Source organism: Miscanthus floridulus, chromosome 7, assembly GCF_019320115.1.
Source record: "Miscanthus floridulus cultivar M001 chromosome 7, ASM1932011v1, whole genome shotgun sequence".
In the NCBI taxonomy this organism is placed as follows: domain Eukaryota; kingdom Viridiplantae; phylum Streptophyta; class Magnoliopsida; order Poales; family Poaceae; genus Miscanthus; species Miscanthus floridulus.
The window spans coordinates 27051805-27063901 of record NC_089586.1 but is presented as its reverse complement, the minus strand read 5'-3'; the positions used below and the strand labels follow the sequence as shown (position 1 = coordinate 27063901).

At 42.1% G+C, this 12097-nt stretch overlaps 1 protein-coding gene across 1 annotated transcript; it reads left to right on the top strand.

Annotated features, from left to right (window-relative positions):
- Positions 1 to 445: 445 nt before the first annotated feature.
- Positions 446 to 9999, top strand: LOC136466754 (auxin-responsive protein IAA10-like). The gene is made up of 9 exons (XM_066465256.1): positions 446 to 894; positions 2280 to 2573; positions 2942 to 3043; positions 3159 to 3423; positions 3517 to 3590; positions 3684 to 3885; positions 7861 to 8024; positions 8697 to 8919; positions 9600 to 9999. The coding sequence occupies exons 1-2, from the start codon at positions 595 to 597 to the stop codon at positions 2316 to 2318; spliced, it is 339 nt and encodes a 112-aa protein (XP_066321353.1). The 5' UTR covers positions 446 to 594; the 3' UTR covers positions 2319 to 2573; positions 2942 to 3043; positions 3159 to 3423; positions 3517 to 3590; positions 3684 to 3885; positions 7861 to 8024; positions 8697 to 8919; positions 9600 to 9999.
- The last annotated feature ends 2098 nt before the right edge of the window (positions 10000 to 12097 follow it).

Here is a 12097-nt window from a genome sequence, read left to right as displayed (position 1 = left end):
TGATCACTTGGAAACCTATCTAGAGCCTTGACACTGGACAAAGGAAAAGCAGCATCCCACAAACCAGAGACAAAGATCCTATCAATCTTAGCTAAAATAGGGTGCTCTTGATTATTTGTCCAGGTAAAAAAATTTATTACTAGGATTCAACCCAATCAAAAACCCACTTGTTAATCCAGCTGTTAAACTCATCAGCCCACCTGTGACTATGCAGATCCTAATCCACAAATTTCTACTCTAACGCTTTGTGAATGGCCTCACGTCAACCTCATGTTCTTTAGCTCGCTCCTTGGATTAAGCCTGCCACGAAGAATGTTGTCTATAATAAAGCTGACACTAAGGGCGTCTCTAATGGCCTAGCTTAGAGCTGGTTTATTATTTTTTTAATCATAAATAGTGCAAAAGACAAGAGATTAGCGTGGACTCGACAGATCGTGGACTCCGCTCTCTGCTCGGTGCTCACCTCCTCCCTCCTTTCCTCTCTCTATCTCGAGGCGTCTCTCCCATAGGCCAAAGAGCACGCCCACGCCCAACAGTCGCAGAGCCAGGAACCACCAGAGCAGCGCCTCCTCCAGCCGCGGAGGAGGTGGAGCCATGGAGGAGAACTCCGGCGGCGGCGAGGAGGAGGAGGAGGGGCAGGACGACGACGAGCTGGAGCTGGGGCTCTGCCTCGGCTCCAAGAAGCAGCAGCCCCCGTCGGCAGCGCCGTGCCGGATCCTCACGGACCGGGACCTGCAGCCGGGGGTCTCCGGATTCCTCCGTGTCCTCCCAAACGGCGGCAGGACGGCAGGTCCAGGTGCCGCGGCGCCGAGTAACAAGGCCAAGGCGGATGCGGCGCCCAACGCCACCACCTCGCCGGGGGCCGGGGACGATCGCTTCTGGCCACCCAGAGAGGTGAGCAGCAACAACAATTCCGTCTGCAGAGTTCAAAAATCGAATCAGTATATAAGTGCCTCCACGTCTGCTTGTTGTTAGGATCATAGGATGATGCGTCACCGTTCATTTTGCACCTAATTTGTTCAGGAAAAGAAACCTTCTTTCTTGTTTATGCACAGACATCTTTTTTTTGAGCTCATTATGCACAGACATCTCCTAAGACTAATCTTTTTTTTTTCCCTGCCGAAGCTACCTAATGTGCATGCTTCCGTTGCCTTATTATTACGGAAAAAGTCTACTTAACCCTCACTTTTCATATATGGTCTACTTCACCCCAACTATGAAATCGTCTGTTTTACCTCCTGAATTTTTCAAAACCGTCTATTTTATCCCGGGTGGTTTTCAGCGACGTCATGCTACAGTAACATCGGATTTACTGCAGCAACGGTTGGTTTGCTACAGTAATGGTGGTTTGAATTTTCTTTTTTTTATTTTCGATGAATCTTTAAAAAATCACAGTAAATCATAGAAAAATCATAAAATAAAGAATCTGATTTTGTTGGACTCCATATGAGTAGATCTACATAGTGAATATATAATACGGTATGCTTTAGTATAAAATTTTTACTGTAGCATTAGATTAATTGGAAAATCTAATTTTGTCTGTAATTAATTTGAATAATTCATAGCTGTAGCTTTTATGGTCCAATTGTGGTGAAATTTTTATGGTACGCTAATTATTGTATGCTTGAACTATAGTAAAAAATTCGTACTCATTAGACTATGTATAACTTAGTTATAGATAAATTCTAATTAATTACAGACAAAATTGGATTTTCCAATTAATCTAAAGCTACAAAAAAAATTTGTACTAAAGCATACCGTATTATATATTCACTGTATAGATCTACTCATGTAGAGTCCAATAAAATTAGATTTTTCATTTTATGATTTTTCTATGATTTTTCAAAAATTCACCGAAAATAAATAAAAAAAAAGAAAATTCAAAACCACCGGCACTGTAGCAAAACCGCCGCTGAAAACCGCCCAGGGGGTAAAATAGACGGTTTTAGAAAGTTCAGGGGGTAAAACAGACGGTTTCATAGTTGGGGGGTGAAGTAGACCAAGTATGAAAGGTGGGGGGGTTAAGTAGACTTTTTCCTTATTATTATTATTTTTTTACCATGGCATCCTTCAAACTCTGATAGAGAATAAAAAGGAAAGGAGTCTTTTAGTTTGTTGCATTGCCCTGCAGATCTGCAACTGCAACCGCCAACATTTTCTTGACAAGAAAAGTATCCTGACATTATGTCTTCTTGTTTTGAAAAGAATGGCATTTCTTTGCTTGCCCAGCTACCCAAATTGACTTCAACTGATCTTAACTGCATTTTCCGCTTTGGTAGCAGCTTTGGAGTTTGGAGTGGTGGGATGGCCACCCATAAGAACTTTCAGGATGAACAGCGTATTTAACCAGGCCAAAGAAAATGCCTCAGAGGCTGGCACCAAGAAGCCCGCTGATGAATCTGGCATGCAGAAAGACAGAGGAGAGCAAGAAAGGACGGTTGGGGTGAAGGTGAACGTGGAAGGAGATATCATTGGAAGGAAGGTGGATCTCAACGCCCATCAGTCCTATAAGACCCTTGCTTCAGCACTTGAGCTCATGTTCATGAAACCATCCATCGGTCTTTGTACTTCTAGTAAGTCATAATCAGATCTTTTACTTTCACTATAGTAGAATCCAGTGCATATTCTAATCATGTCAACCTATATGGTTTGAAACTTTTCTATATATTTTCCCTTTTTTGGATAACCATCATCAAGTGTAGTATCAGGGTTGTTCTAGATATAGTTTCATAAGTTTGTGAGGATGTCTTTTCTGCTCTCATTTCTGAACCTCGTGTCAACCTATATGGTTTGGAACTTTATATTTTTTCCCCCTTTTTTTTGGATAACCATCATCAAGAGGATCAGGGTTGTGGTAGATCTAGTTTCATAAGTTTGTGAGGATGACTTTTCTGCTCATTTCTGAACCTCATTTGTATTGATCATGAAAATTATCATGTAGATTGAAGTCTCTTAAGCTATTGGACAACTAGCTCATCGGAATATCAGCTCACCTATGAGGACAGGGATGGGGACTGGATGCTTGTTGGAGATGTTCCCTGAGGTAAGTCTTCTACACTGTGTTAGCAACCAGAAGTTGAACAGGAGATCTTATTATTGACCCTTTTTGAAGTGTCATGGAATGGTTCTTTCAAATGGCTTATTGTTTTACTCTGCAGGATGTTTGTAGGTTCAGTGAAGATGCTCAAGATCATGAGGATCTCTACAACACTCCTTTCAAGAGGTACACAGTGCAGGCTCAGCTAAGTTGATTGGTGACGACTTGATTGGCGAGGAAAAGAAGCCAACTGCAGAGCTAGTGATCTTCAAAGCCAATTATAACTTAGAGCTGGAAGAACATGGCACTGGTTTTGTTATGGTGTTGCCATCTACTGGGTGTGTGACAGACCACTTGTCCCTGATTGTCTAAACCAGTTTGGTTAGGTAATTTCTTCCTTGTTCTTTGTGGAGTGTGTGCTGGCCATCGAGTCTTTATTATTAAACTGTTGGCCTCAAGTCTAATTATCCATGGTGCAGGTGTCCTTTGATCTCGAGAATAGAAATCAGGAGCTTAAGAGTGACTTGAAGGACCTTTTTACATCAATGGAGCAGTGGGTTTATCTTCTATCTTGTATATTTGTTTGAACCTTGGGTGTATTTGCTGCAATCTAATATGATAAAAATTGATTGCTCATTCCATGCAGGCAGATGGATGTGTCTGGCAACATAAAACTGTTATCATCCATGTACCATATACAGCAGCAGCAACAACAACAACAATATAGCCTTTCAGTCCCAAACAAGTTGGGGTAGGCTAGAGTTGAAACCCACCAAGAGCCCCAAGTCATGGTTCAGGCACTTTAATAGCTGCTTTCCAAGTACTCCTATTCAAACATAGATCTCTAGGTATATTCCAAGCTTTTAAATTTCTTTTTATTGCCTCCCCCCATGTCAATTGCGGTCTTCCTCTACCTCTCCTCATATTATTAGCTTGGTTTAGGATTCCACAATGCACTGGTGTCTCTGGAGGTCTCCTTTGGACATGGTCAAACCACCTCAACCGATGTTGGACAAACTTTTCTTCAATTGGTGCTACCTCTAGGCGATCACGTATATCATCGTTCCGAACTTGGTCCATTCTTGTGTGACCGCAAATCCATCGCAACATACGTATTTCTGCAACACTCAGTTGTTGAGCATGTTGAATCTTTGTAGGCCAATATTCTGCTCCATACAACATAGCCGGTCTAATCACCATTTTATAGAACTTGCCTTTTAGCTTTTGTGGTACCCTCTTGTCACAGAGAATGCCAAAAGCTTGTCGTCATTTGATCCACCCTGTTTTGATTCTATGGCTAATGTCCGCATCAATATCTCCATCCCTTTGTAGCATCGATCATATATACCGAAAGGTATCCTTCTTAGGCACTACTTGACCTTTCAAACTCACATCTCCCTCCTCCTGTACAACTCCGCCAAAGTCGCATCTCATGTATTCGGTTTTAGTTCTGCTCAATCTAGAACCTTTAGACTCAAGGGTCTGCTGCCATAACTTTAGTTTCCTATTTACTCTCGCCTGACTTTCGTCCACTAACACTACATCATCAGCGAACAACATACACCAAGGAATATCTCCTTGTATGTTCCTGGTAACCTCATCCATTACCAAGGCAAAGAGATACGGGTTTAAGGCTGACCCTTGATGAAGTCCAATTTTAATCGGGAAGTAATCTGTGTTACCATCGTTTGTTCGAATACTAGTCATAACATTGTTATACATGTCCTTGATGAGGGTCACATACTTTGATGGGACTTTATGTTTGTCCAAAGACCACCACATAACATTTTTTGGTATCTTGTCATAAGTCTTCTCCAAGTCAATGAAAACCAAGTGGAGGTCCTTCTTCTCCTCTCTAAACCGTTTCATAACTTGTCTTATTAAGAAGATTGCTTCTGTGGTTGACCTTCCGGACATAAAACCAAATTGGTTTGTTGATATCTGCGTCGTTCCTCGCAGGCGCTGCTCGATGACTCTCTCTCATAACTTCATAGTGTGGCTCAGTCAACTTAATTCTCCGATAATTAGTATAACTTTGGATATCTCCCTTGTTCTTGTAAATTGGTACCAATATGCTTTCTTCTACACTGCTCAGGCATCTTGTTCGATCGAAAGATATTGTTGAACATCTTGGTTAGCCATACTATAGCTATATCTCCGAGACATCTCCACACATTGATTGGGATACCATCAGGGCCCATCGCTTTGCCCCCTTTCATCCTTTTCAAGGCTTCTTTGACCTCCGATTCTTGAATCCTCCGCACAAAGCGCCTGTTAGTGTCATCAAACGAGTCGTCCAGCTGAACGGTGTTCTCGTTCTCACCATTAAACAATTTATCAAAATACTCTTGCTTCACTAAGAGCTGCTCCCTCTCATCCTTTATGCACTTGATTTGGTTGAAGTCCCTTGTCTTCCTATCGCGAGCCCTAGCCATCCTATAAATGTCATTCTCTCCTTCCTTCGTACTCAAACGTCGGTAAAGGTCCTCGTAGGCCTGCCCCTTTGCCTCACTCACCACTCATTTTGCAGTCTTCTTTGCCACCTTGTACTTCTCTATGTTGTTTGCATACCTGTCATGATACAAGCGCTTATAGCACTCCTTTTCCTTAATAGCCGTTTGCACATCTTCATTCCACCACCAAGTGTCTTTCGAGTCGCATCCGCTCCCTTTGGTCACTTCAAGCACCTCTGAAGCAACCTTCCGAACGCATGTTGCCATCTTCTCCCACATGCTGTTTGCATCACCTTCATCATTCCAAGGGCCCTCTTCAATGACATTTTCCTTAAAGACCTTTGATGCCTCCCCTTCTAATTTCCACCACTTCGTTCTAGCAACCCTAGCTTGTTTGTTCCCACGAGCTTGCACCAGAAAGCGGAAGTCAAGCCACCACCAGCTTGTTTGAAGCCGGTATTGTCCACCTCCTTCAGCCTTCTGCTCCTTCCATTTAGTATCTTGGACGCATAAGATATTTACACGCCTCCTAACCGCTGTATCCACTAACTCTCTTAACTTACCTGTAAGGTACCCTACATTCCAGCTACCTAAACGGATCCTAGTTGGCTCGACTAGCTTCTTTACCCTTCGCAACCGCCGAGGATAGGTGTGAAGACCCTTGCTCATTTTGCACCACACCCGGGCGCCGATGTGGCGCTGCCACTAAGGATGCGACGACCTGATCCTTACTCACTTGACACCGTGTCCAGATCGCGACATGGCGCGTCACGGGGGTGACGACCTGGCCCTTGCTCATTTAACACCATACCCGGGTTCCGACATGGCCCGTCGCTAAGAGGGTTACGCCCCCAACGAGATTCTTTTGGGTTTCATCTCCATTAAAGTGGCTAAGTTTTTACATTGGACTCGTCCACGCCTAACACAACCCTCCTCCTTTACCAGGGTTTGAGACCTTGCTATGCTGGGACACCAAAGGCGCCCCACCATAGGCGGAGTTATCCATGTACCATATAGGCTACAAAACTCTTACGAGAAGGTTCATGTGAGGCTTGTTGGGAGCTTGAGAATAAGTTCAGTACTTCAGTGGGAAGGTGAGAAAATTATCCATGGTTTTGCAATTACATCATGTTTCTTACAGCATTTATGATTATGACTTAGAGAAAAGTTGAGAGGGTAAGTTCATTCAACAAGGGAATAAGGTTTGGAAAAAGAAATATATATATCTACAAGCTTTCTGATTATGACTTGGAGAAAAGTCGAGAGGGTGTAACATGACGCATAAGGACAATTGGAGGGAGTTGTAACTATAGTTAACTGGTTGTACACCTTGCGGAAGATGGCAAAACAATAGTTGCTTCACACTATCCTGATAAAGGGATCATCTATGGATCTTACTCAAACTAAATGAATATTTGGGCATAGGAAACGAATTTCTATTCTATTACTCAACATATACAGGAGAGTAGAGACTATATAGCAGTGTTTTAAAGGCGGCTAGGCGTCCAGGCGAGTGCTGGGTACGCCTGGACGCCTAGGCGACAAGGCGCCACTGTTTTCCAAGGCGAGGTGGGTACGCCTGGACGCGTAGGCGACGCCTTTAAAACACTGCTATATAGTAATATTTGTAAACTGATGTGCATTTTACTGTAGACATGGATGGTATGACAAATATGGAAAAAGCCATTCCTTCCTGTCATGTTCTCTTCTTACTTCCCTGCGTCCTATCTTGATCATTGCTCAAACTGTGGATTTGGGCACTGTTGTCCTTAGGTAAGAGATAAAACCGAGATCTGGTCCAGTTCTTAATTTCTTTTCTCGAATATGCAGGAGAATTGCATTTCATTGCATCAAGAGAAGAAGAGTTAGGCCAAAATAGCCATACACAGCGCGCGTGCGCACACACATGCCTACACCACTTGCCCGTGATCACCAGGCTATTACTTTTACATTTGCGCCAAAACAGATATGTTATGACCAGCTGGACCCTCCCAACTACTGGACAGGGGGCCTCGTGGCGACCACGGCACCAAGTCCTTTCACACCTGCAAGCATCCAGAGTTCAGATTCCTCCCGTGCCAGTAGGAAGGTTCTGTCCACTCTAGGGGTGATCCCATTGAACACCACATCATTCCTCGCTTCCCAAAGGGTCCATGCCTCTAAAACAACCAAGGTGTTGAAACCATTCCGCACACCATTGCTCATTCAATCATTTGCTTGCTGCCACCATAAGAAGAAATTGTTACTGTCCGCTTGGGGTGTGACGTCCGGAATCCCCAAAAATCTCCATAGCTGATGCCAAAACTGCCGGGCGAAGACATTCAGTTCGTCACAAAAAAAATGACATTCAGTTCTTAATTTTTGGTACAGTATGTTTATGCAGATTTGGTTGGGATGCAGGAATGTTCTGATCTGCTGCAAACAGAGCTGCTTCTGTAATGTACAATTTGGATCCCATATATTGGATTTTACCTAGTGGTACTGGAGATCCATGCTTCCTAAACAGAACAATTGACCTCTTCCATGTTATGAAGGTGAGCATTTGTGCTTAATGTCTTTTGTGTGGTTTTTGCACAGAGTTGGACTTTTCATCCTTGATATTGCCAAGAATTGTGTCTATATTGGTTCAAAAGCACTAAAATGTGGCTAGATATGCAAGACAATTTGGTTATTGTTTATGCCAGCGTTCACTTTTCTCATATGTGCAAATCCTCACTGTTTTTGGGTGGCCATTACATTCATGGTACTTATTTCTTGGTGTTGTTTGCCTACACCTGATACCTAGAGTTCAGTTTTCTTGATATTAACTATGCATCTAACAGGAAGAGTTTTTCCCATTTCGTGTACAACAAAGGACCTACATTCTAATTTGTTTTTTTATTACATCCATTCTCTTGCCTGTTTAATTATTTACAGTTTCAAAAGGATAGAATTTTCCAGTTTTCTTTACATGTTTCAGATATGTTTCTAGCAAAATGGCTAAAATGTCAGTTCTCCAAGCTACCAAATATTCAGAAAACGGTATGCATATGGTATTAGCTAATTAGCTTCCAACGAAACTACAATAGATGCAAGTTGGGCTATGGATACAAGCTTTCAGAAATTTTGATACAACTTCACTTCCTCGTGATATTAGTACTTTAGTAGAGGTAGATTTACCCTTCCATTGTCTATGACTTCTTACAAACTGTGCTCGAAACTTCCAGGGATGATATGCGTTGGGACATACCGACATAGTGAAGGAAATGGCTACCAATAGCACGCCATAGCAGCAGAGCAAATCTGAATGTCTTCCGTATTGCATATTTTAGGTCATGTTTAGCCTACCCCAACTTGCTTGGGACTGAAAGGCTATGTTGTTGTTGGTGTTGGTGGTGGTGTTGTTTAGCCTGCAATAAGACTGGCTGCAATTTTCATGTCGATTATCAGGTTAGTTATCGCAGACCAAAAATTCTTGCACATTTGCCCGGAAACTGAGAATCCAAGTTCTTTTGGCATATTCCAAGACTGAAACAACTCTCTTTGTCTATATATCTGCACATTGTTTCAAAATAAAGTGTTGCGTGATCTTATTATACATTAGTCCACACATACAATACATCTATATCTTTATCCTATCGCCATTTGCTAATGATCCAACTATAGGTTGGAAGTTAGGTAAGGTCGTAAGGATAACAGTAATATGATTTGGCCCTACATAGCCATGCATGGTCATTAAATAGGACAACGATAGCTAAAATGGCCATACTTAGTCAAGCAAGATAATAAATTGTTTTTAAACGTGCACATGCCAAACTAATTCCGTATTTGAAATAAATTGTATGGATATGATATGTTACAGCTAACTGCACCTGCACATCCTATGGAACTTCACACATTCTGATCCAAGCAGTGAGAATTGTTTAGTCTCAGTGCTGAAGCTTATTGGCACATTTGAGCAGTATTTAAAAGTAGACATTATTTGGTTGTCATGGACATTGGCCTTCTTTTTACCTTTTGTGGTTCCTTCTAGGAAGACGAAATTATGCATTCACGCATGACGCATGGATGAGATGCTTGAACAAAAATTATGCATTCACCCAGACTTAATGAATTTCACATTCTTGCAGAAACATTTGCATGCTATATCTGTGTGACCGATGAGATGGAATAAAGGCTATGCTGATAAATAACAACACATAAGAAACTGTTGCAGGAGATTGGCTATGCTGTGATTTACTACGATAAGGGACTACCACCAGACGCCCTCTTTTTTTTTTGGTTGAAGGACTCTGAATTTCTGATGATGTGCAACCTGATCAAACCAACTATATATGTATGTTTGAAACATTTTAAGAGCCTGTCTCTGTAGTTGAAGTGGAGTTGATGTTGTGTAACTGATTATCCTTGAGATTAATGTAACATTTTCAATTAATCCCATATCATTGAAGTTGTTTTGGAGATTGATGTAACATTTTCAATTAATCCCACAGACGCCGGCTGCTGTGTCATGAACAAACAGAACATTGGATTATTTGGAACTACTGAGACAACCATATATGACTTGTTTCTTACTTACTGCTTACAGGATATCACCCATGACTGCTACTGTATACTAGTAGCCATATATGACTTGTTTCTTACTTACTGCACACATGATATCACCCATGATTGCCACTATATTCTATATACTAGTAACCATATATGACTTGCTTGCTTCTTACTAACCGATGATAGTACTGAACTACTGATTACTGTAGATTCAGTGCTAACAAACTAGAACAGTTGCTGCTACTCCTATTTGAACCTGGGAACTGGAAACGATGAGCATCCCACTTCACCTCAGATCACCTCTGGCTTTGGGGGGCGGACGGGGTACCTGATTCATCACGGGCCCACGGCGTCGATGGTGACGCCCTCGTCACGAATGGTGGTGATTTTGCGGACGAGTTTGCGAGCGCGCTGACCGCGTGCGGCAGCAGAACGGCGGCCGCTGCGCAACTGGACGCCCAGCTTCCTGGCGGCCTTGACGACGTAGTTGGTGCCGTTGGAGAAGTAGCCGCCGGCCTGGTTTCCGAGAACCTCCAGCTTGTGCACCATAGGGTACAGCTCGTCCACCCAGGCGCCGTTGTGGGGGTTGTCCGAGATGGCTGGGAGGACGCTCTCTTCGAGGAGGGCCAGCACGGCGTCGGCGCGGACCAGCTTGCCGAAGGCCTTGGTGTTGCGGACGCGCCAGCGACGGGCGTGCAGCATCTCCTGCACCGGTGCTGCGTCGCGGACGCGGATACCAGTGACGATCACCTCGTGGTTGCCGGGGGCGGCGGCGAGCAGTCGGCGGTGGCCCTCCACCATGCTGCTGATCACGATCGCCATGCGGACCCTTCCCCTTCTGCGCGTGCTTTCTCCTCTCTCGGATAGGTAGTTTTGAAATTTGAAATGAGAAGAAAGGTGGCTCTGGAATTTTCCTTTAGAACTCCTTTTTCCTCTACCTGTATCCTGTATATATATAGCCTTCGAACCAATTTTCGGACGGGGGGAGAAATCCCGCCGGAGGGAGATGGGTGTCCCGGTCCCGACCTGGGCCGAGTAGTGGGCCGCCGATTTCTTTCTTGCAAAGCACGTCGAGCATTTGTTCCAAATTCTAAAAAAAAAACATAGTTACTAAACTGAGTATCCAAATTAGATTCTAATCATATTATTGTGTTGTTTTTTTAATAAATTCTTCAAAATAAAAAAAACTCCATATGAATATATTTACGTAAAATTTATTAATAAACATTTATCTTATAAAATAGATTATTTTTATTTTATTGAGTTCAAACGATGTTCTAGTTCCAAGATAAAATGTCACGTCTTTATAGGAAGAATGTTTTTAGTTTAGGAGAACAATATTTTATATTTATGATACAAAATTATTGGGTCATACTAATGGTATTTAATATACAAGGAAATAAATTAATAAATAAATAATAAAAGTATGGATTATATAGAATAGATAAATAAATAATATAATATAACATAAATATAAAAAATAATAAAAAGATGGTCCAAAACATAAGGGAAAAGAAAGTTAGTAAAATTAAAAGACAACATAATATAGGAAAAATTAAAAACATCATATGGATATTATTTGAACATCCTAAATATATTATAAAAAAATTTACGGATAATCATGAAACATCCAATTGTCGCCACGTGTCTAGAGTACAATAGCAAAGGGCAACGTCGAAGAAATCCCGTGGCATACCCTAACCACTGAACAACTAGACCAACAGAATTAGGGCTTTAACCTAAGCTCTGGTTCAACCCTAGCAAGGGCACCAAACAAATTCGGTGGGTTCAAAAACATGGCCTTAGTCCTTCTCGCAAAGTGTTTTTCAAATGCGCTAACTCCAACTGAATCCCAAGGGACTTTGACACCTTTAGCACTTAAGTTTGTATTTTCAAAAACATTTTCACTTGCATGCTCACCACATCACTAGATCTAATGCATATGCAAAGTAAGTTCAAACCTAGTGGTACTAGATTAACATAATTGCAAAGTTAGGCCAAGTCCATCTAAGGCTAAGATGTGTAGTGTTATGATGTGCTGATGAATTGTTTGATCCTTAAGTGTGATGATCCTTTG